The 24774-nt window shown below is 40.0% G+C and overlaps 3 protein-coding genes and 1 pseudogene across 3 annotated transcripts; all 4 read right to left on the reverse strand.

Annotated features, from left to right (window-relative positions):
• Positions 1-298: 298 nt before the first annotated feature.
• Positions 299-9304, reverse strand: LOC103715254 (serine/threonine-protein kinase MPS1-like). Its single transcript, XM_008802824.3, has 6 exons — positions 7819-9304; positions 7100-7543; positions 6098-6879; positions 2556-2756; positions 1201-1362; positions 299-1113 (listed from the first exon to the last, which is right to left on the reverse strand). The coding sequence occupies exons 1-6, from the start codon at positions 7985-7987 to the stop codon at positions 604-606; spliced, it is 2268 nt and encodes a 755-aa protein (XP_008801046.2). The 5' UTR covers positions 7988-9304; the 3' UTR covers positions 299-603.
• Positions 9305-9513: 209 nt separating this feature from the next.
• On the reverse strand, positions 9514-10722 carry LOC103715253 (30S ribosomal protein S13, chloroplastic). Its single transcript, XM_008802823.4, has 3 exons — positions 10516-10722; positions 10218-10442; positions 9514-9971 (listed from the first exon to the last, which is right to left on the reverse strand). The coding sequence occupies exons 1-3, from the start codon at positions 10639-10641 to the stop codon at positions 9807-9809; spliced, it is 516 nt and encodes a 171-aa protein (XP_008801045.1). The 5' UTR covers positions 10642-10722; the 3' UTR covers positions 9514-9806.
• A 4855-nt stretch (positions 10723-15577) lies between these two features.
• On the reverse strand, positions 15578-16254 carry LOC103715267 (putative glycine-rich cell wall structural protein 1; the record flags this gene model as incomplete). The annotated part of the gene is made up of 1 exon (XM_008802839.2): positions 15578-16254. A coding segment is annotated over one exon (489 nt), but the record flags the coding sequence as incomplete, so codon positions are not given.
• Positions 15628-24455, reverse strand: LOC103715252 (annotated as a pseudogene).
• Between the last annotated feature and the right edge of the window lie 319 nt (positions 24456-24774).

Raw genomic sequence — 24774 nt, forward strand, 5'->3', positions numbered from 1 at the left:
AGCCACGCGTAGGTAATACCTTCTCCGAGCCGACAGGCTCCTAATGATATAGGCTCATCCATCCCATCGATGTCGTCAAGGAGTGCTCGCAAGCAGAGGGGACCACCATTAGTGGGCTAATCAACCAGCTGCACTCGTCCTCTGCAAGTAGGGCCAGACCATATTAGGGTGATGCAGGAGCTCCTACCATGATGGAGTTACAACTTACAATGATGGCCTGGATTATGACAACACAAGTCCTGTTCCGAATCACAGCCATTGGCCTATCCCACCAATATTTTGAAAAGTAGCACGGCTGTGAAAGAAAGATTCGGATAACCTTTAGATCGAAAATTTTAGCAAGACACCTGTATCAATTGTCTGTATGTACTGTGTGCGGACAGCAATGGCACTCTCTGAGAAGCATCAGCATGATCTCTTAACAAATACGATTAGTCTAGAGAGCTAAACCTGTTACCATTTTGTCTGTCTTAAGGATTCATCTATCTGCCCATGGATAATACAAGCATTTATGACATGATAAAAAATGGCACACCCAACCGATCAAAAATTGCAAACAAGCAGGCTGCGTCTCAGCATTTTCTTATGCAAGTACTATACACCTCAAGAGACGTTTGCTTCTACATGCGTACTTCTTCGAACCTTCTGTCCTTTGTCGAGCTTCGCTAGAACTTGATGCAGCTCGGACCGTAGCTTAGACACTTCAGGAGCATTCCAGTAAACCTCAAGCCGCTCCATAAGCAATTTTGAGGGGTGATCATGGAATGGAGGAAGCTCCGAAGGGATTGGAGGAACAAGAAATGGGTGTCGAAGAAGCTGTGGTATTCTCCACCTCTCATTGCGATCCCAAGCAAGGCATCTCTGCATAAGATCGATAAGCCATGGATTGGAGACTGGTTCGTATATGATCTCATGGTTTCTATCTGTTACAACTTTGAACTTGGCCCAAAAGGTCTTGTATCCTGCAAATGGTGTCTTGCCATATACCATCTGGTAAAGAATGCAGCCAAGAGACCAGATGTCTGATGGGCGGCCACACTTGATAGTATTCCCATTTGCATCATGCTCATTGCACATGAATGCTTCTGGAGACATGTAGTTTAGGGTTCCCACCTGCATTAGAATAGCCAACATTGCTATTTAACCTCCATTGATGTAATTTAATAAGGAAAACAATTTGGTCAGTAAAAATATGATGACCTGTGCATCACGCTGGATGTTAGTAGTGTCACTCAGTATCGCTTTTGCAATGCCAAAGTCAATAAGCTTCAATAAGCCTCTGACTAATAGAAAGTTGGCAGGCTTCAAATCAGAGTGCACGATACGCTCCTCGTGTATCGTATTTACAGCTTCAAGCATTTGCTGCAGAGGCAAAAGAATTTACTCTCTCTAAGCAAGGGTAAAACTGAAAGAGCTGTAGAATGATGAAATTTGTTCAAAATTGACCAAAATAATGGATATGTAACTCATACTACATGATGCACTATCATGCACCAATCACTAATGTAACCAACACAGTTGACGCAAACTGCAAATCAACCGACACCAATAATAACAACTCTTTATTTGAAAACAGCACAAAGTTAAGCAGAGAAACTAAAGTATGTGGAAATCACTTATCACTCACCGATGCTAATCAGATACTACTTGGCTGGAATCCTGCCTCAATTTTACATAAATGAATTGGTTGCTATATTGGGGATTGCATTCCATGTACTCTTGCATATATTCTGATTTAGTAGCCGTGCATGCCAAAGTAGGCAAACTTAAGAGATGGTCTTAAAAATTTCATGCATATTTTAGATTAATACCTTACAAAATTTGAAGGACTTGTCACGGAAGATGGTGAACAGCATAAGTTCTTAAGGTTGAATATTCCTATATAAACTTCACCTCCTCTTATCCCTATTCTGTTTTCCATATAAAATATCCATAACCAAGCACTGCCACTATCTTATAACTTTATCAGAATTATTTCTTAAATTAGTTTTATAACATAATTCTTAGATTGATTTGGATGATGAAGAAAAAATCTGCTACCTCCCTTTATATGTGAGAAGATACATCTACTACTAAAAGATGACAGACAAAATGAACCAGATGATAAATGTGTGAACTCCAAAAAATCATTTCTAGAATGATTATTCAACATAAATAAATGTTAAAAAGTCAAAATTACCATGCAGTTAAAAATAATGGCTAATCCGAATTTCTACAGTCAGCACTTTGTTTCCTTAAAAAGTGATATAGAGATGTCAGTTGAAAAGTGGATGACATTGAAAAATATGCTCCTAGAAGATGTTGAAAATAAAGCAACCAAAAGAACCAACATGGCTTTACACTATCTGAGAATTCTACAAGTTCAATTTATTTTCTAGAGTTTGCATTTGATGAAAATGGGTTAGTTAGCAATTCACTTCTATAGCTCAACAACAAACAGAACCAGAATGTCTTGTTCCCACTTACGACAGCAACAAGTCCGTCTTTGCAGAGCCTCAATTCACCTAAATGCTGGAAATACATAAGACAACTGGTTAAGGCAGACTGATGAATACCTGCCAATAAAACCGTAGCCAGTTCTCATCCAATTTCCAACCCGAGTTATTCATCTCCTTCCACTTCTGTGAAAGCATATGAGCCAAATCAATCTCTCCATACTCAAGCACCATGTATATATATTCATCATCTTTAATCCTTCCATCCTTTATGGTCGTTGAGCCATTCACGACTTCCTGGAGCAAAGTTTTATCTGTCACCTAGGAAATGAAAGCAAGCATCAGTGCAATATAGTGCTAGAAACTACATCTCGTGAGTGCACATAGTCCAAATAGTGTAAAGAATAGTGAAATGGACGGTAATGTTTGTTCTTCCTTTTGCAAATTATTTTTCCAGAAAGTCAGGATGGATTCATAAAGACTAAGAAAATGATAATATAACATAAGAATATACACGATTTTTTCACCTCCTGCATTCTGGCAATACAGGAAGGCATGACTTACTGGGAGAAGATGTGCAAAAAGTCTTAAACATTTCAGACAAGTGCAATAAGAACGAATTGGCAACATATTTTTACCAGTAAGACAAATATTTACTAGGAATTTGTGCTGGTTGTATCTCGTATGTCAAAGTCACACTATTTGCCACTCATGAAGTCTACTTTTAGATACTACTGTCCAGAAATGTGAAACATCCTGTAGTAGAAAAGTCAGTCTTTACAGCATTTTCACCAGAAAATTTTCTTCAGACAACTTAACCAACTGGATCAAAAACTTAGTTATCTTGTTCACGATTTTGACAAGCAGGCTGCTGTCTGCAGGCAGCTGGGGCATGGAAAAGTTCATATGGAAAACATGTAGGTGTATGTATGTGTGCAGACACATATGCAGCTGGGATTTTAGAATATCGAAAAATAAATGTGCCATTAAAATAAACAAAAATAAGCAGAAAATTAGCGATAAAAAGTAAAACAGTTTCCCTCTAATTTAAGGCCCATTTAGTAATGCAGGATATTCTAACCTAAAAAGGTATCAAAACCTTCCTATGCATTATGCTCAAATTTCGCACACCAAAAGGCAACAAATAACTCCACAAATTATCAAATGGAGAGAAGAGATAAAATTGAAGAACTATATAGGTCACTAGCATAGGGTCCAGGCCACATGCATGACCCATTTGTCCTAATCAGCTGTCTAACACTACACTATGCGGCCTAGTGGAATACGGAGACAACATTGGACCAATGCATATGCAGCTAAAAAGATATCCCATTGGTTGAGGCAAAAATATTTTAACGAATTAAAAGTTTTCAATTAATTAACCGAAGTCATCTAAGATACCAACCTCGTATTGCAATTTACACTGCTCCTGGCTGCTATCAAGGTGCACACATTAGCTTTTCTCCATTGATAGACTGGCACCCCAAGTAACAAAAAGAAAGCATGCTTAAAAACAATCTGAGCATATGAAGAAACAAGAATTGGTATATCGCCCTCCTAAATTCAATAAGAGAATATGTAGTGCACAATGCAACATGTTATCTAGGACCAGGTAGTCATTTAGTGATGATAAAAGTTGTTGTCAGCAGCACTTCACAAGAATGCCTACAGGACTTAAGCAATGCAAGTCATCCAGAAGAAAAGTTGTGCTGCTTTATTAACATATTTATATTATCTATACTACAACATGGTAAATGAAAATGAGCGCATGTATATCAGGGCACATACAAATACACACGGAACAAGTACAGTTTAATAACCTAAGATGGATCTTCCATCCCTTTCTCACTCTTGAGAAAAGGAAAAAGACATGTAGATGCACAAACAACCAGTATAATTTAACTGGACATAAGGAGAATGCAATATATTTACTTTCATAAGGCATTGAATACTATTTATTCGCGTTAATATTCCATCCACTGTATAACACAATAAGAGGTTCTTCTGGATATTGTTCAAACAGCAGACACAATCATTTTCAGGTTTTGCAGAAAACAAATCTAATACCTAACTAGGAATGCAATTTGAAGGAAGTGGGTTAGGCTCAGCAGGACTGTTCTTGACTTGATAACTCGCTCTCACTTTCTATTCCCTAATTGTTCTTAATTCACAGTGCCTCACAAAGTCCCTGGACATGTATGTCATTGTTCAGCAAAAAGAAATACTAAAAAAAATCATGTTATTTTGTGAGTTATTTGGCTATTGTTCAACTTAGAAGATAAGAGTATTGTGATCCCGTGACGAGAGTGAATTTCTTTTCACAATTGTCGCCTTTGAATGTTTCCAATTTTGTCCAATACTGATCATCGTTCTCTAAGTTGTAGCTATATTGGGGACATTTTTCTCATCTTGATCCTTGTCAACTATGGAGGAAATGAGAGGATCCTCATCCGAGTCCTTACTTCAATTGTAATAAAGAATGATCTATGCTCATAATCCTTATTCTTTCTAATATTAAGGAGAGCAATCGGTCATTAGCCATAAGTCTAATTTTCATGAGATAAATAGGATTTAAAATTTCGCCCTAAGAATAGATAAAGTTTCAGGGATGGTTTCTACTGCCTCATCTAACATACTTCTTTCTCTCATCTTCTCAATCTACAATTCACATAAACTTACCTATAACTGTCTCAAGAAGCAGAGAGACTTTACTTTCCATCCTACTGACAGACACTATTTCTTTTGGGGTTAGTGTTAGTTGTAACCATCAAAACATGCTCTAGTTCTTCCTAGTCATCTATTTTCATTACAATGCAACTTTTATTGAGGATAAACTTTATAAACTTAAGAAGGTCATTTGTGGCCTATATATAATAGTCACAGCATGGTTTGGAAGATTTACTAGTTGGAAGACTAAATGTAGGCAATATTGAACTTATAAGTATAGCAAGGCCAGCATTATTGTCCTAATATAAGTGACCAGAGAGTGTGGTTATGTAGAACAACTACAAAAAGTCAACACCAAGAAGAATTCTTGCTACGAGAATGGAGAATCATGATCTTTGAGATGCTGCTTCCGTATAAATTATAAGATCAAAGATATTTAATCCCAGATAAAAGTTTGTTTTAAACTTGGGAAAAGAACTCATTAATGTAGGGTGTAATCAAGGAATAGAGCCTTTTTTATAATTTTATAATTTTGGGGAAATCGATAAACTATCATACTGCCAGTCTATGTACTTGAGAGGTACTAGGCAGCTTATGCTTGTAATCACTTCAACTCATTTGGGGGCAGTTTTATACACTAAGTTACCTCAAGTTGTTTCATTGCCCTAGTCATCTGTTCACAAGGTTCAGAAATAGAAAAGGAACCAATCATAGCTCAAAATAGGAAAGAAAGTTTTGTAAACAACATCAGCACTAATCCAAGCATCTAACATTGAGAAAATAATGTTTACATATATCATGTACTCATGCAAAATATTTGAAAGGGTATTGGATGTTAAGTTACATAATTACACTAGCTGAATTTATTTCTAAATAAGAAAATGTTTGATGCAATTTTGAAGTTCTAATGAATACATGTGAAAAGGAAATTGCATTCAACAAAAGGAACAAAAAAAAAATCATACAGAAATCTGATTGGCTTTGCAAGATAGTACCTCATAATCAATAAGTTGAATAATATTGTTCTTCCCTTTCAGCCTGTTCAAATACTCAATCTCTTGACAAAATCCATAGGCAGTTGGATAGTCACGGCCTTTGAGTTTGATCTTTTTCAGAGCATATATCGTACAGTCTGATGAGATGACTTTGTGAACTTCGCTACTTCCTCCACTACCTATTTTACCAAGCTTTTGATAGAGCTTTCCATTAACTTTGAAAAATACATCAGGGTCATACTTCTTTTCGCGAGGAGCCTTCTCTGCTTTGCTAGATTGAGAGGGCCCCAAACCCATATTTGATGATGTGTTGTTTGCTGGTGGAACCTGAGATTGCAAACAGTTGGCATCACCAGACGGCCCCATCTGTTTTATACTTTCACCCAAATTAAGACCCTGCTGATGATTCTGAAGCCCATCAGCTTCCTTCCCGGCACTTCCTTGCCCCTCTGGAAGGGCATGGTCCGTAACACCTGACAAGTTCTCTATAGCAGATGATGACGTTTGTGTTGGAAAGGCAGTCTGCCCAGCCAAAGGAGCATGTGTGCACTGAAAAGTTGGACCAGAATGGACTGACATTGTAGTGACACACGAAGAGCCCATAACTGAAGATCGAGTCATTGGTTCCACATAACACCTATTACTACTATGTTCAATCCTCTTCTCCAACAAGGTACTCCCACCAAACTTCGCACTGCTCAAAGACACTCCCATGATCCCAAGAACCTGCTGCTTTGGGTCCTGACAATTTGTGGCCTGAGTGTCCAAATAGCTTTCCCCATCTGCCAATGCAAGAGAACCCAAATAAGATGAAATGTTGTCTGTTCTAGTATCTGTGGTCATTCGTGTATCAGCACCTGCATAAGAAGAACCTAAGAGAAACAAAAACACACAGAACTATACATAGCAGGAAACAATGAAATTATAACAATAATAGCTCCTTAACACAGACTCTCAACTCATGACAGCAAACAGTAAGCAGTTCCAAAAAAAATCTCGTACTCTGAAAAGTTGCGTGGGCATTGCCAGCCAAAGCAAGCTGGTCCTTCTTCAAATGATCGTCAGCCAGAGCATGTGGGGATGCCAAGTGAAAGGAAGAAACTGAGAAAGATGACTCTTTTTGATTGACCGGGATTTCAGAATTGCCCTTCGGCAAGCCAAACGGGCTCAAATTCTCATCATGCAACGTAGTTATGGTTCCGGTAATTGATGGGGGAGTAACCGATGAATCCCCTTGAGGAGCCGTCGCCATTTCAGCCACGCTGTCCTTCCTCTGATCAGATGCCACATTCGGCATCCTCGCAGCTCCTAAAACTGCTCCAGTTAGCAACGCTGTCTTACTGAAAGGATTTCCACTTATGGAAGACGCAGAAGCAGCGCTCCTCGAGGGCTCTGTTTGGGAAACCAAGACACGGCTCGCGCGGGAGACGTTAGACTGCATTGTACCTGAAAATCCTCTCAAGCAAACCAAAAATTGATCAACAAATTATCCAGAAACTAACCATCCCACTAGGGCTCACTGTTCAGTGTCCAAAACCCTAATTTCTTTAGTAAATCCACAGATCTAGAAAAGACTACAAATTTCACAATGCGCCATAAAAAAAAAAAAAAAAACGATTTTGGACGAATTGGAACGGGAAAACCTAAATTCCATTCCAAGGGAGAGGCACGGCGACTGGATATCGAACAAATCTTCGGGAAAAGAAGAAATTGGAGCATACCGAGAGGTCTGTGGCGCTTGAAGACGGCATGAACGTGTCGGAGGAAATCCGGGTCGGAGAGAGAGGAGGATAAGGAGGAGGAGGAAGAGGTGAGGTTGGCCTCTCCGGCGATCGGATGGATTTGGCTGCTCGACGCCGGGGGAGGCGGAAGGTTAGCCTTCCTTTCCATCGGCGGCGGAACCCAACGGCATATCGTCAGAGCGGGGGTGGAGGGAGACGGTGGCGGCGGAGAAGGAGGAGCGGATTACGGGAAGGTCCACGGCGGCGGAGGCGTAGGGATTTCGTCCATCGTCGGGGGGCCGCAAGGAACACCGGTCTCTCCTCTCCTACGAGTCGGTTCTTATCGAGCTCCTAAAAGAGGGCAAGCGGGAGGGGGGAGTTGGATTCCTTTCGCCGACGCCGTCGAAGGGTAAAGGGTGAAAGAAATTTAAATGGCGCTTCTTGCCGCCCTGCTGCTGGCCCATGCTTCTTGCCGCCCTGCTCTGGCCCATGTGGTTTGGAAGAATTTTGGGCCGGGCTCCGTCAGGTCAGGGGTTTCATGACGACCCGACCTTTTTCTAGGTTTGCCTTTTGGTTGCAGCAAATTGATTTTGATCAAGGGATGCGGTTTTCAATGGTGAATTTTAATGGAGACTCGCAGACTGGTCAGGAGATTGGCTTCCTTTCAGGCTGTACACATGTATCGGGAGGCAAATAGAGTCGCAAACTGCGTCGCCTCTTATGTTGCTCGGCACACCGGAAAGTTTCTTTGGACTAGTGCCTCTGAGATTTCCTCTCCTTTGTATCATTTTATTATTTCTGACTTGGCAGGCCGTACCCATGTAAAAGCTATATAAATACCGGTTTCACCAAAAAAAAAAAATGATGAATTTTTTCCCCCTTCCCACTAGATTGAAATGGGTTTCGATTTTTTCCCCCACCACTTACATGTTGATTAATGGTTGACACCGGCTGGTTTTAGATATTGCCATTGATCACACACTTTAGTTCACCAGTCCAATCCAACAATCTAAGATTGGTTAGATAATTCATCAGGCTGGTTTAGGTTAGATATCGCCATCCACGCCCTATTTACTTCTCCTCAATCTAGGAGTTAGAAGTTGGTTCGATGCACAGGATTAGGTAGTATCAATCAGGACCCCAAGTACCCCTCAAATGAATCACTATGTTCTACATGGTACTGACGAATAAAGCAATGATATGGCAGATGATCCCTAACACTTTCTTATGTCACTTGGATCACATTGGTTATGGAAATGGTATAGATAAAAAAATAAACCTGCTTCTTATGATACACAGAAATGAACATAATGAACAACCATGCTAAGTTGCTAACAGAAAAATTAGTCAATTTTGCAATTTAAAGAAGTAATAAATCGAAAGCCATGCTAACCGAAAAAAATAGTCAAAGATTGCAAAACCAACATGCAACTCTACAAAAATAATATCACTGGCTGAATACAAACTTAGGAGAACGAGCGAAGCAATAAACAAAACCTCAACCACAAATCATGCATCTAACTTTCGCATATCGGCAGTCCGATCGAATTTTAGAAGCATAATTATTGCACAAGCTATATGGAAGTTCATTATCAAAACAATATTGCGAGCAAGCAGCAATGAGCACATGTGGCCACAAACAAACCACCATACCAATTCTATGGAAACCATTAAGTGATTGCTGCACACATAGAATTGAAACACCAATTCCACACAAACTTCATCCCATGTTAGCCAAATAACACACACATCACCTATAAGCATCACCTTAAGCATGTTATATAGCTTACTTCCAATTCACATCAAGCATCAATTTAACTAGTCCTTTGTAACCATTGTGCAAGGCCAAGTCCAGTAATGCATTGGGTGTCTAACTCCAAATTATGGAGAGAACAGGAACTTAAACTAAAGCATGTCATAAATGTACAACAAGCTATTTGACATAATGCCAATTCTGAAAGCATTGAGGGGAAAAAAATAGCAGGGAATCACTTGGCCTTCTTCTTGCCAGCGACGGTGACCCTCTTTCCCTTGAGCGTGCGGCAGTTGTTCTTGGTCCTCTGGCCTCTGCAGGGAAGCCCCATCTCGTGCCGAATGCCGCGGTAGCACCTGATCTCCTTCAACCTCTCGATAGCCAGCCTGTTGAAACGTCTCTTTTTCCCCAAAACCCAGAAAGAAAACAGCGTCAAAAATAAGACTTGGAGGCCAGAATCTAATAAGAATGCCAAGACCCAGAAAAATAGAATCCAGTATCGATTAAAAACACCTGAGCCCAAAAAGAAAAGATCATCAAAAAGAAAACTTGGAGCCAAAATCCAGAAAGAGAACCGTCATCGAAAAGAATACTTGAAGACGAAATCCAGTACAAATGCGAATCAAGGGAGGGGGAGGAGGCTTACGAGGTCTCCTTCGATCATATACTTAGAGACTTCATCACGGAGAGAGATGAGCTCCTCGTCGGTGAGGTCCTTGGTGATCTTGTTCTCCATTCCTATGTCGAAGAGGATCTGGCGGGACTTCGAGCGGCCGATGCCATGGATGTACTGGAGGGAGAACTCCACCCTCTTGTTGTTGGGGATCTCCACGCCCCCTACTCGAACGCAACGGATGGTGAGGGCTCCGCGCTGCAGCAGAAGGAAGGATTGAGAGAGAGCTGGGGTGGAGAAAGGGGGGAAGAGAAGAGAAGAGGGGTGTTACCTTGGGAGGAGAAGAGGGATTGGGGAAGGAGAGAGAGGTAGGGAGAGACGCCGAAGGGTTTCCTCCTCGGCTGACGATGGAGAGGGATGAAGAGAGGGGGAGCGCCGCCATGGAGAGGGCCGCCATGTCTCGGAGCTGCCTTCTGCTCGATTCCGGTGCCCTGCGGCCTTAGCTCGGTTTGGGACTCGGGAGTCAGATAAGGTTTCGGTAACGCCGTTCTCCTATTTGACGGCCTTCCCCTGAAAACGCTGTTGACTGTTTTAACGAAGTTAACGGCAGCTTCTATTTTTTCTTAATTTTTTTTCATGATAATGGTTTTTATTACAAAAGAAATAATAAAAAATAAAAATAAATAAAAATAAAAACTAACAAATCTATGAGTGCTCTATGCAGCTACTCTATCTAATTGGGAATCTCCCGAGTGCAGGAGCGGCCAAATACATTTAGAGGCCTGCCCGTAATGAATGGCAGTGGAACTCTTGGGGGTAAATGAATATCAGGTAAATCAAAAGTCAATATGGTGATAAAAGATGATCTACATAAAAAAAGAGTAATGAACAAACTAGCTCAGAAGCTAACAGAATTCTCCAGAAAAATGTATAACAGCTTAGAAACTCAATCTAGAACAGAAAAATTCCTTAGGAACTATATGATGCAATAAAGTGCCGCATATCTATGTAGTGATTTAGAACTGACCAGTGGCCACTAGACATGAGACTCTTGAGACAATAGTGAGGCATCAGATAGCTTCTTACACTTTGTTCAGTATATACCAGTTGTGCATATAGATTTCATTCCAAGAGAATGAATAGATTAAACAACTCTAACATTTGAGTAAATACATTACTCAGTTTTTTTATATATATGTTGCACTTGATCACAAAAAATCAGGACAAAGAGAGATCAAGACTTACAGCTCTACAAGTTGGGCAGCAACGATAAAATTGGATGTTTCCTATTGGATGTTCCTAGCTTAGAGTTAGTGGCCCTGTGGTTGTGGACCTATGGTCCGGTCGACCGAGAGGTGGGCCAAGTGGCTGCTCGCCACCGTCAAGATCCAGAACGGCAGTCGGCAGAACCAAAAGGACGGTGGCGGGCCACCGGGTTCTTGCCTTTTTGGAGCCAGAGGACGGTGGACCATGGACCGCTGATGAGATCGAGAGCAGCCGAGAAGAGCTGGAGAGAAGGTCCGAATTTCGGAGTAAGAGTGGCCCAAGAACTAAAGATTTGAGAAGCCGTCGACGGTCAAGCCAAGAAGAGAAGGATCGAAGAACTAAAGAACTGAAGAAGCACGGGAGTCTGGAGGGAGAGGAGAACTGAAGAAGTCGAGAAAGTTCAGCAAAAAAAAAAACACTAGTAGAGAAGGAGGGAGGAAATGTCCGTTGTTTGTCAATTGTCGTAGGCTCGTAGCCGCCGCCCGTACGTTACCTTACCTCAGTCACCTATAGCCCGCAGCCTATTTGTCATCGGGAATGCACTGTAGCGGCGTAGCCAGGCGGTAGCTCACCGTTCTACTAGCTTTCAGATGTGAAAGCTGTGCAGCAGTGGGATGGGCTCATGGGCACTGGGCAGAGCGGGGCCTTCCTTGTGCCGAGGGCCTTAGGCGACCACCTCGGTCTTCTAAGGCTCGAGCCGGCTCTGCTATAATGGTTGGCTACATATGAGGCTACCCAGTTTGCGGCTCCGCTAGCCTCTCTGTAAACGTGCTTGGCTTGCAATGCCACGCCGCCACTAACCATGACCTGGATATCTCGAAGCAAGGGGTGGCATCCACCCACACCACCGGTGCCTTTCTGGATCAAGCCAATAACCATAGCCGAATCACTCTCAAGCAGAACTGCAGTTGCTTGCAACACGCGCTCTCGGCTCAGCCCAGCCCACACCGCCCTTATAAATATTGGTTGATTTAAGGTAGAGTACAGTGATCACAGAATCAAAAAGCTTTTGAATTTCCAAAAAAAAAGTAATGTGAATTTTGAAATATTAATCTTGCAAGAAAAAATGGATTTATTTTTGACCAAAAGACTTTACAAAGAAATCTTCAGGTGAGATGATAACATTGGATCCAACGATGTTATTAGAAGGTCAAACTGGACATTGAGATAATGGATATCTGCGGGTGCTCGAAAGACATCAATACTTGGTCTTTGGGTATTTGTCGCATTAAACCTTGCTATAATTTGGATTTCTAGCTTCGCCGAGACTATGATAACTTTGCTATTATGCTTGAATTTGGACTTCTAATGGAATATAGGTGGCCCAACTTAGATTTCTAAAGCATGGCCTTTCCATGAGAAAATTCCTTGTGGACTCCATGTATAAGACACTTGAAATGATCTTGTATAAGAATGGTCTGATTTGCACATCCAGTTCTAGTTCACAATTCATTTCTCTTCTAGTACTATCATAAGCACACATTCTCATCATGCAAACTTTAGCTACTTTGTCGTAAAACTATTTACAATTGAATTTGTTATTCATGTGGTTAAATCTGCTGCTAATCGTAGATTCTGGGATTTGAAAAAAAATGTTAACAATCATATTTTCAATGTACTTTTTGAAATATAAGAAAAAAAATTTCAAATCTCAGAAACCCATCATATGCTTCGGTGGGCCGAAGTGAAACTGGATGCACCTACCAAAAGAATTTGACGTCAGTCCAGCCGGCGGCCACAAGGAATTTGATTGGGTTTGTGCAATCTACCATCATGAACCTTGGGAACCTGTTGCCTGAGACAGCACAGGGTCAACAAAAGCTGCCAACTAGCTTGCCGATGAAGGTAGATCCCACGGATTTATTTGCTTATTGGACTTAACAATGACTAAGGCCCTGTTTGGGGAGCTGTTGGCAGTAGAGCTGTTGGAAGTAGAGCTGTCTGAAGTAGAGCTGTTATAAAAAGCTGTTTGCTGTTTGGTAACTACATTTCTAAAGTGCTGTGGCGCTTTAACATGTGTTTGGTAAACAAACTGAAAAAGTACTTTTGTGTGACAAAATAACCATAAAGGACATTACTAGTATTATAAAACAGAGCATAATAAAATATAATATGTATTAATACATAAAATATGATATAGTATAATATTAATATAATATAATATAATATTATTATAATATAGTACTATAATACTGTGTACTATAGAATAATAATTTAATATAATATTAATTTATTTAATATGACATATCAATATATTATGGTATAATGTAATATAATATTATATTTATAGTATAATCAATAATAAATATATAAATATTATAATTATTAGTGTAAATTCATTTTTCATCCTTCTGATGACCATTTGCAGTTAACCAGCGGCAATCTCGACGGAAGGGAGCAAAGGCGGACGCACGTTGCCGTGGGCGGACGCCGCCGCCCAAAAGGGCACCCCACGATTTCCAATATCATCAAAAATATGAGCATAACTTAATTTTCCATAATATAATATAATATTAAATTATTTAACATAATATATTAACATATTATGATATAATGTAATATAATATTATATTTATAGTATAATACATAATAAAGGTATAAAATATTATAATTATTAGCATAAATTAATTCTCATAATATAATATAATATTAAATTATCTAACATAACATATTAATGTATTATGATACAATATTATATTATATTTATAGTATAATACAATAATAAAAATATACAAAAATTTAATTATTAGCGTAAATTAATTTTTACTCTTCTGATGACCATTTATCTCCCCTAACAAATTTTCTTGCTAGATGATAAAATTGGTTAAACAATTACTAATATTTTTATTTATTTATTTATTTATTTATTTTATTTTCTCTATTTTTTCATTTCCTTTTCTTCTTTTTTTTCTTTTCTTTTATTTTTCTTTTCTTCTTTTTCTTTTCTTTTCTTTTCCTTCTCTTCTTTCTTTTTCCTCCTTCCCGAAGCTTCTCCCCTCCCTTCTTCCTCCCTTGCCTCACTTCTCCCGCATGGTCATGGAAGGGGCGATCAAGCTCCCGGCGGCGCGACGACGGGAGGATGGGCGACGAAGCCGAAGAGAGAAGCTTTGAGGAAGAGGGAGAGCGGTGAGGGAGAGGTGGTTGGGCGAGGGAGAAGAGGCGGAGGGAGTCAGGGGCGGCGACGGGGGAGAGGGAGCAGCAGAGGAGGATGGAGAAGAGGAAGACGATGTCGGAGCGGCGGCGGGGGAGAGACAGCGGCAGAGGAGGAGGGCGTTGGCGACAGCAGTAGGGGAGAGGGAACGACAGAGGAGGAGGGAGAAAAGGTGGAGGGCGTCGAGGGCGGCGGCGAGGGAAAGGGGCGGCGGCGAGGGAGACGGAACGGCGGCGGAGGAGGGAGAAGAGGGGGAGGGCGTCATGGGCAGCGGCGGGGGAGATGGAGAGGAGGGGGATGGGCGGAAGAGGAAGAGGAAGAGGAGGGTGATGGGCCACTTTGGGAAGAAAAAAGGATTTTTAAATGGGGGTACTTTTGGTAAATAACATCTTTCCGACAAAGCTGAAAACAGCTTTTGGGAGGAAGCTACAAATTAGAGCTTCCCCCCAAAAGCTGTTTTCAGCTTCCCGCAAAAGCTGAAACAGCTTTTCCGAAATTTTAACAAACATCTTTTTTTTGTTTAAAAGTACTTTTAGAGGGCCAGAAAGTGCTTTTTGGCCCTCCAAAAGCTTTCCCAAACAGGGCCTAAGAGCCTGTTTTAGAGAAACCCTAACGGATTCGATGAGATCGCTGGGAGAGATTGCATGATCTTGATTAGCTTTAGTTTGCCAACAAAATAACGACAATCAGATAAATTTGCCTTGAAACTCAAACACCGTATGGGGTCAGGCATGGATAACTATCAATTTATTAGAGATACCGCAATTTTCCCAGAATATTTCAGTAAACATTAAGAAACAACAAAGACCCAATGATTTGTTCAGCTGCATTATGGGAAAGGAAAAAGAAAAAAAAACTTCATTTGATTGCATGGTTAAGGACTTCAGTATCAGATTTGATGACAGTGCTCAAGGAATTCATCAGAATCCATTCAGCAAAACTAACAGAGTGAAGCAAGACCATAAAGACAAGCGTATGATGTAACTTCAAGATTACCAAATAAAAACATGACAAAGAAATGTAGAGAAAAAATTAACATCCAAAGGTTTAAGATCATTCCAGCTAATTATATAAGATAAAGATCCCTTTATTTTAAATACATGTTCCATTTATTTATCAGCATACAGGAACAACATACATAACCATCGTGGATCAGTATCCTTTTCAGATTTGACTCTCGTTACGCTCCGCCGCCGCGGCGCGGCGGCGGTGGCGGATTGGGGAAGCCCACTCCGCCGCCGCGACCCCCACCAACGCCCCCAAATCCGAACGCCCGCCGTTCCAACCACCACCTCCGCCTCCTCCACCGCCACCGAAAGCAAACCCAACGCCTCCATTTCCGCCTCCTCGGCAGCCGCCGCCGCCGCCGCCGCCTCCACCGCCGCCGCCGCCGTTAACGGAGTTAGCGCTCCAGCCGAACCCGTAGGCGCCGTTCCCGGGTTGTCCGGCGGAGCCGGCTCCGAAGCCAAAACCGGCGTCGCCCCTGGGCTCGGCGCCAAAGCCCCAGCAGTAGTCCCACCCCCCTCCTACTCGGCCGCCACGGCCGCCTCCGACCTGACCCGATCCCCATCGGAAGTCCCATCCACCGGGGTTTTGTCCCGGACCCCCAGCCCCCTCCGCCGCCTCCGGCTCGACCCGCCATCTTTGCCGACTTCAATTCCGCCAACGGTAGTGGTGGTGTCGGTGGGTTTGACGAAGAGTGGCTTAGAGGAAGAGGATGAGAAAATTAGGCCCTCTCCTACGGTCTTCTTTTATAATTTGTAAGGCAAGCCAGAACGGAGTTGTATCACCGTTGGATCTCGAATAGCCGCTTCGAGATCTGTGCAAGCGGACTAATAAAAGCGTTCGGAGTACGATCCAACGGTTTATATCGTGTCAGAAGATCGATCGACCATTCTTCCGCTTTCGATAGGATATAAAGCGGCTGCCGGCTGGGGTAGTTGGAAGTTGGAACAGGATGGGGCGAGACTGCAGCTGGATCTCCAGACCCGGTCGAAGACGGGAAAAGTTGGGAGCAAGCAATCTTTCCTAATTTTTTTTCAAAATTTTACAAAAATAATCAACACACTGGAATTATTCAATAAATTTAATATGAAATAAATAGCTTTCTATTTTGAAATTAAAGAAAACAAATATTATGTTGATACTTATACCATGTTATCTTGATTTTATAATTGAACTCTTTAAAAATCAATCTTCTGAATCTTGTCAACTTCCATTACTTGATATACACAGTTAGTTATTTTATATAATTTTAGTCCAAAAGTTTCCCATTTGAAACCATAGAAAATTAAAAGCTTTAATAGCGCTCAAGATTTTCCTTACTAATAAGAATATGAGAATGATATTTCTTATCAAGACTTCAACGCATACATAAGAATTTATGTTCGGGCATCGAGAACAAAGCAGTTCTGAGCTGATGGTATTTGGGATCTACTTGTAGTCAGCTGCAAATCAAGAATTAATATCACCAATGGCAACCATAGATAATATGCAGTCACCAGCCTGTGGCACAACCACACAAATACCAGACTGACAGATGATTCAGACAAGGAACAATCTAAGCAGCTCTGTTCATTAAAAATCAAAATAAGACATAGGTAACGTTGATGATGATGACAATAATGATGATCATGGTCGAGGCGATACTGTTAGTTTGCAACAACATCACAAACAAAACTCTTGTATGTTTACTTGCATACAAGACACTACATTTATAGCTAACAAAGTTAATTCGCTACAAGAGAAGAGTGCATGCAAAAAAAAAAAGTTCATTCCTTCATTTATCAGTCAAAAGATTACATTTCAGTCCTAGAATATTGCTTCCTTTTCTGTTGAAAAATAAATTTTGAGAACTTATTAAACAAATTATGATGTGTGAACAGCACCGTGCTATAGCTTTATGCTCCTTGCTTTCGTGAGAGTTCCAATGACTTGAGCAACTTGTTCATAGAAGCCTCATTCATATGTCCGCTTCCTCTTGAGGACCGTTGGTAATATGGAGATTGATCCAATAAAAAACAAAACTACCAATGTCTTAAAGTCATAGAGATCTCTGATTGATTTTAAATCCCCAAGAGCGAGGCCAGCCTGCAGGTTGACAGTAGTTGTGCATGGTTAGACTGGGAAATGTTTAAAAGTGACATTTATGTGATGCATGCTGAGGGGACCTAAGGCCAAGGGTTCAATTACTAAAAATACTAGAACAAGCAGAAAATTCAGTCTGGCCTTCAAAGTAATGACAACAACTATTAAAGAAAATCACTAACGAGACCCTTGTTTATTCGTTAGGCATCTTGGGCCTCTACTGAAACCCAACCTCCACGTAGATTATAATCAAACAAAATATGCAAGATTGCAAATAATTAAAAACAACTGACTCCATAGTCCATACAGCAAGCATAGGAAGATAGTCAGTCCTGGAATGTTTTTTGGTAATATGAACACATCTTCCATGTATGAGTGTAGCATTGTCAGTGTCATTATTGAGAGTGCATAATCTCAATTAATGGGAGCAATAGAGGCTTGCCAAAAATAATAAGAAACTGAACCTAAACCAGTCAAATTTATATGAAATGGGCATTTGGGTAAAGTATTAAGAGCTCATGAGGGGATCAAACTAAACAAAAGGAATGAATCAAGTCAAAGATGCAGTTCCCAGATCATGTCATTTCCAAATGGAATTTCTACTAAAATTAGTAGTGCAAGAAGAAACTCAAGAATTGGGTTCCACCAATTTCAAAAAGATTGCAGTTGTAGTTCCAAAAACAGAGGATCGACATGGCTGCCTTGGCTGTTTATGCCCAGGGTGCCCAATCAGTCAAATTAGGCCCTAGCCAAAGGCCCAAAAAGGTAGCCTATAGTAACAAATCTCTCCAAGGTATTTGAAGCTTCCAACATTTCCAACATTTTGCCCAAAAAAAGAACAACTATATTTTCTACTTACTTTTAGAACTAGTTAAATATAAAAGCAATATGAAAATTGAAGTATGAGTCAACTATAAAGTAAATGAAATGGGGTAGAAAGCCATATATACAACTCTATTTTCACCAATATAAGCCCATACATGTCCAATGAAACAACCATTTTGTTTGGTTTCTCACGAAATTCTTATATTATCTACCAACTTGATTATGCTTTCAGGTAGAATGCTTTAAGGAAAAACATGGACAAATCTTAACATATAGCTGTAAAAACACAAATATTTGCAACTTTGTTTTTAACTCTACGAACTCCAAAAAATAGACTTGCCAATTTTACTTTTTCAACACTTACCTAGTGAAAAGTAGTTTAAAATCCATAATCACATGAATTATACAAAGAGAGCAACCCCTGATTTAATATGTAATTAGCATAATCAAGCAGGAATCTATGATCCAAACGAATGTATAGTCTATAACACCAATCTAAATCTTGGGATACAGATCATTTAGGACCATTTTTATCAAATCGTAAGTTCCAGACCGTAAACCTTAAGATTTTAACAATAATGAATATTACAAATAATTTATACGTTTATCATACTTTTTCATTTTAAACTTATAACTAAATAGAATAAGCATATTGTCTAGAGGGCGGCCAACGTGCAATGCTAAGGTTGCTCCACCATAACTTAGGTGCCATAGGTTCGAAACATGGAAATAATCTCCCCACATATGGGGTCAAGGCTCCGCATATCTGACTCTCCTCAGACCTCGCACATTCCTTTTTAGAATAAGCATATTGTTTAATAATTACTATATGATTACGATAAGGTTTGATCAAAACACACCATAATTTGTATAGTTTCAAAATACCTCAGACCAAGAAATGACTAATATGATGGGCACTCTCCTATCTATCCTTTCCTTTGACCTTCCTTTTCATGACAAGATCAGAATCATAGGTCCATGTAGTCATTGTTTAAGAGGTAGGTCCTAGTTAACTCTATGTAAATCATCGTATAGATGCTATTGTGGTCAATATCAGGAAAGTAATTGCACAAACAACACAAAACTAGTTTGACATTTTCTTCTGATTTTAATAGGCCAGCAAATTACCGAGTGATCCCTATGAGATTTGAATTCTAATACATCAGAGAAAGAAGGAAGGTGTTTGCTTAGCCTATAACTTCAAAAATTTCTCATTACTCCTTCATATATACCTTAATAATTTTTTCAATAATATTTTAGCACATTGTCCTTCCTACATTTCATAGAGTTACTTGCCATTGCAATTGATCAAATGCATTATTTTTTATCAGAGAAGATCGTACGTAGAGACTTAGATAATCTCCACTGTAAATGTTTTCACTATTTTGCCTAAACTAGAAGACAACCTCCATTTTGACATTCTAGCATAAATACATGGTGGTCCTTAGAAATAATTGTTGGTATACTTAAAAAACTGGCAAAAGAATTTTCCAACAGAATCCATTTACCAGCGGAATAAGCACCATCATAATGTCCAAAAATGGCATATTTTCACTTATTGCCCCAATCAAGATGCCTCTAAAACTATTTAATTGTATAACATGACACGGACTGAAATACTGGCTAGTAATGACTAAGCAAGCTATTTGTATATTCAAAGGGTAAACATGCCATGTAGATTCAGGATTTATGACTAATCTTTGTTGTGTGTCAAAATGAGACGAAGAAAAATCATTAGACTAGAGAATACATTAGCAGAGATAATAAGCTACTCACTGAAAACAAATAATTGATGCTAATCATTTCTATTTATTTTTCATGATATCTAAATGCCAATGCTCTATTGTAGTAAATTCATATGCCATTTCTTCTTTTATAAGAAGTATGTAGGGTATTACATTTAAACATGCAACATTAATTAGCCTTAACCAACAAGCTTTACCTTTAAAGCATGAACCATCTGCATTCATAGATTTAAAAAGAAACACAAGAACGTGCACACACACATGCACAAATATAAGCATGTGCATGAACATTCTTACATGTATACATAAGAAAGATGAAAACACATGATATTTGTTGTTAGTTTGAATACATAATTGCTTTTTGTCATCATTGACACCAAAGAAAACCACAATCAGCCAAACAATTTGATCAAGGTTTTAGTTGGTGAAGGAAGCAACAAGACGAGCCTCTTGTTCTGGAAACAGATACATTATTGGAATAACTAAATCCAAACATGAGTCACAAGACCTTGTTTCAGGTCCTCAGGAATTAGCGTGATATGGAAGTATTCATATTCCAGTCTTAAAACAGTTAGGGAAAACACCAAAATAGAAGCATCGCATCCAGGCCTGACTGCAGTAAATAATTTTTAAAAAGAAAAAAAAAGGGAATTGTGATGCAAAGTGTATAAGGAATAGAAGCATTCTGAATTTTAATCCAATATTCTGCCATCAAAACTAACAAATCACTATGTAAGGGAACGAAAAATCAATGCTATCAAGAAGGGCATATAATGTAAGGGAAAAAAATCAAAGCTACCAAGAAGGATATATAACATAGTGACAGCTGAAAGGATGAGAACATAGTACTTAGAAGAAACTCACTCTGACAGTGATGTAAGATGCCGGAATAAGACCAACCATCGTCGCAAGAAAAAAAACATGGAAAGGTTATGTCAACAATTGGTGATGCCATGTTGATAAATGTGTTGGGCAGTGATGGAGTAATCCTCAAAAAAAAGCATGTAATTTAACAGCTTGTCTCTGCGCTTTGCTATCTGCATTGAAATGAGACAATATTCTTAGACATAAACTGATGATTAATAGATCGTGGGAATTGAAAACCAGGTTTAAGCAAAATAAAAGTCCTTTAAGGAGGTTTAAACAGAGATGCCAGCATAGACCACATTAAGGATAAGTAAATGCGTTGCTGAAATAAAAAAGATTATTATTTATACCTCTGCCTGAAAAAACCTCAACTTTTCAGGCCACAACCAGCTAGCTAAAGGTCTTCCAATCAACTTGGAAAGAAAATAGCAAGAGGATGCACCAGAAGTGGCAGTAAAAACAAACCAAAATGACCACCCTTGACGACTCCAAAAAGAGCTCCCAGCCAGCAATGACAATGAATATGGTGCCTGGAATCATAAATGTCTGCATGAAGATGGTATGTTGCACAGTACCCTAGCATGAATTTGGCTTGGTAATCTCTTGCATTACACAGCAATATTATCTCTGAAAAATAGATTCACCAAAATATTAAAAAAGGATCTCATCATTATATATGTGATAGTGGAAAACATTTCAGAAAGAATCACTGTAGTAGATGATTGTAGATAATTGTCTCATGTTCTCATATCAATCTGAACCAAATAATGAAGAATAATTCAAGAGCAGATCATGGTACAGATTACAATCAAGATCAAATTACTTGTCATGCTTGCCTTTGTAAAATAAAAAATGGTGTGACCATTATTTTCAATTAAGTAATGTGGATGTCAGAGCCTCTGTTATACATATGTTTTTGGATTCAACAGATTGAAACACAGAAAGCACACGCATAAAAGAGTTGCCCAGACTGCAAATTGAACTGTTGCTGCACGCCTCAAGGCACTTTGCATGACATCAACATAAAATGCCCTTTAGACGTACACCATCAGCTAAGAAGACAACCACATGTAAGAAACACAGGCAGGTCCTAAAGCTAACATTGGTGCCAACTAGTGGTGTATATGATAATAGGAAAGCTCAGATCTCTAAGCCACAAGATATTTTATGTAAGCTGGCCAACCTCTCGTCACCTTGTACTCTGCTTTCTTTTAAAAATCTTTTGTGAAAATAAAAACTAAAATAATCCATAAAATTGAGGGTTGAAAATAACTTACTTTTGAAAACATAAAAAAAGTGTAAAAAAGCATGGTTTGTCATCATAAACTATCTCAAACTTGACTAATCATGCAAAAGATCCCTACAGATATCCAAATTCAAAAAACACATCTCCATACACCATGAATTACCCAAATATGACCTCTCCTCATCCAAAAAGACCTCAATACAGTGAACACAATACGTGTTAAGAAAAAAAAAAAAAAAAAAAACAAACTAGCCACAAACTCATACAATATGTCTACAATAAACTTCCAATAGTCTAGCAGATAAAGACTAATTATGTTAAATATGTTTATTTAGATGATATAGAACCTAATTTATCACACAATTGTAGCTGGATTCATATGATTGAATGTGAAAGCGCCCGCAGTTACCTAACACATGGAAATTGCAAAATAAATATTATTGGTCATGAAGTGATCTCCCTAAAATGTGCTCCATTGTCTAATGGAACTGGGTTCTATCACTAAAATTCTTTATGGCTGTAAGCTGGTTAGCAATTTTCCTCATAGATGCCTGGACTAGTTGCCCTGTCCTTTAACAAATTTTGCACTACAGTCAAAGTAGATTTCTTATGTTGAAAATTTCCATGATTGTGGAAGGGCAGGCAGAAAACTGCCTCCAATCTCTGATCTGCATAATGGCAGAAATGTTAAACAAGCATCTGTATATGCAAGGTAGCATACCAAGACATCAGGTTTTAACTGTAAATAGCAGGCACAAGGTATGCATCCCGGAAGAGTAGACAAAGAAGTCTTGCAGACACCATACCCCTCGGAGGTCACATGATATCTGTGTACTAAGATTACCATAGTCACCTTTGACAATGATTTTGGAATTTCATGCGGTTGCTAAGGTTAGAGAAGCTCCCTCTCACCCAGCAAGCTCGTTTCAGGGCAAGCCGGATGCTCCAGCTGTATCCTTGTACGAAATGCCATGCACCTAAGCATTTCGTATGCCCCTAAATTTTGTTAATCAAGCTTGGGGGAAAAATCTTTTTTTTTTTCATGATAGCTACTTTTAATGTAAATAAAACAACCAATGAAATGTTATAAATCCGAACAAACATAATGAATCCAATGACATTTCTGCAGGCCAAGGCAACCCATTAACATCATCAGACATAGGTTGGTTGGTAAAGATTGTGATTCACATCCAACGACCCAGCAGCACCCTAATTTCACTTCTATACTATTATATACTCCGACAGGGGAAGTAAATTTCCAAATAAAGCGAACGAAAACAAACCAACCGACCTACATTCAGCTGAAAAGGGGGGAAAGGGGGAAACTCACTTGAGGACCCGAAGCTCCGCGAGGTCGCGCGGCACCCGGAGGATCTTATCGTAGTCGGCCTCCGGCATGGTGAGGTAGATGCAGAAGAGGCCGACGGCGAAGATGGCGAAGATGGAGCCGGCGGCGGCGGCCTCCCACCGGGTGAGGGGCAACCGGGCGTCGCGGGCGCCGGGGGCTTCTTGGTGGTGGGGGAATCCTCGGAGAGGCCGCTCTCCACGTCCCGGACGGCGGAGAGCCGGAGGGGGGGCCATGGGAAACGAGGTCAGCGACGCAGGCGGAGGAGCAGCAGAAGGCGGCAATGATGGGGGACGAATCTCAGCCTCATTCTAGGCGTCTAGCAACATAGGGAACGACGAGATCCCCGGAGGATCCGCCGAGAGGCCCCTAAGAGATCCCGCGACAGAACGGCGCTCGATCGGGGCGGCGAATCGGGGTTTCGCATCGGCGGGCGAAGCCCTAAAAGCGAGCGAGAGGGGGGAATCGGGAAGATCAGGAGAGGAGGGAGGCAGTAGGTGAGGGCGGAGGAGGGGTTGGGCGGCGAGGAAAGGGTCAATATGTGGAGGAGTGGGTGCGTGCAGGTGAGTTATGGAAGACAGCCTGCGCTTGGTTTTTTTTCTTGTCATCAAGATGTGGAAACGGAAGGGGCCGCCTAAAGTTCCAGTTCATGCTCGTCTGTTTCGGTCACCGAAATCGCTGGATCTTGAAAAATCGTGCCACTAATATCCAATAGGACTTACAACGACTTCAGGGGTACATGTTTACCATGAAAGGTGGTAAAAGGTTTACAAAATCAGCTTATTTTAAGCCTAATTATATACTTTATAATAAATAACTTTTTCTGCAAAAGTAAAAATAATATGTTTAATTTAATTTAATTTAATTTTGATAGTGAAACGAAATAATTTCAATTCTACACTGTTTGTGCATAGACATATATGATGTAGGAATCTAGTTTGCTTTACGTGCATCTTATCTATTTTGAATATTTTTATGTAGGTAGGAAAAGATTGTATTGAAGCTTTTAAAAAATAAACAAAATTAATTCATATATCTTACCTATTAAGATAGGGATT

The sequence above is a fragment of the Phoenix dactylifera genome, chromosome 8 (genome assembly GCF_009389715.1).
Source record: "Phoenix dactylifera cultivar Barhee BC4 chromosome 8, palm_55x_up_171113_PBpolish2nd_filt_p, whole genome shotgun sequence".
Taxonomy (NCBI): domain Eukaryota; kingdom Viridiplantae; phylum Streptophyta; class Magnoliopsida; order Arecales; family Arecaceae; genus Phoenix; species Phoenix dactylifera.

Coding starts and splice junctions, on each gene's coding strand:
- LOC103715254 (XM_008802824.3), bottom strand. CDS start 7,987: ATGGAAAGGAAGGCTAACCTTCCGCCTCCCCCGGCGTCGAGCAGCCAA. Junction 6,880..7,099: donor TGCCCACGCAACTTTTCAGA/GTACGAGATTTT, acceptor TTGCATTGGCAG/ATGGGGAAAGCTATTTGGAC. Junction 1,114..1,200: donor ACATCCAGCGTGATGCACAG/GTCATCATATTT, acceptor ATTCTAATGCAG/GTGGGAACCCTAAACTACAT.
- LOC103715253 (XM_008802823.4), bottom strand. CDS start 10,641: ATGGCGGCCCTCTCCATGGCGGCGCTCCCCCTCTCTTCATCCCTCTCC. Junction 10,443..10,515: donor ATCCCTCTTCTCCTCCCAAG/GTAACACCCCTC, acceptor CTTCTGCTGCAG/CGCGGAGCCCTCACCATCCG. Junction 9,972..10,217: donor ATATGATCGAAGGAGACCTC/GTAAGCCTCCTC, acceptor TTGGGGAAAAAG/AGACGTTTCAACAGGCTGGC.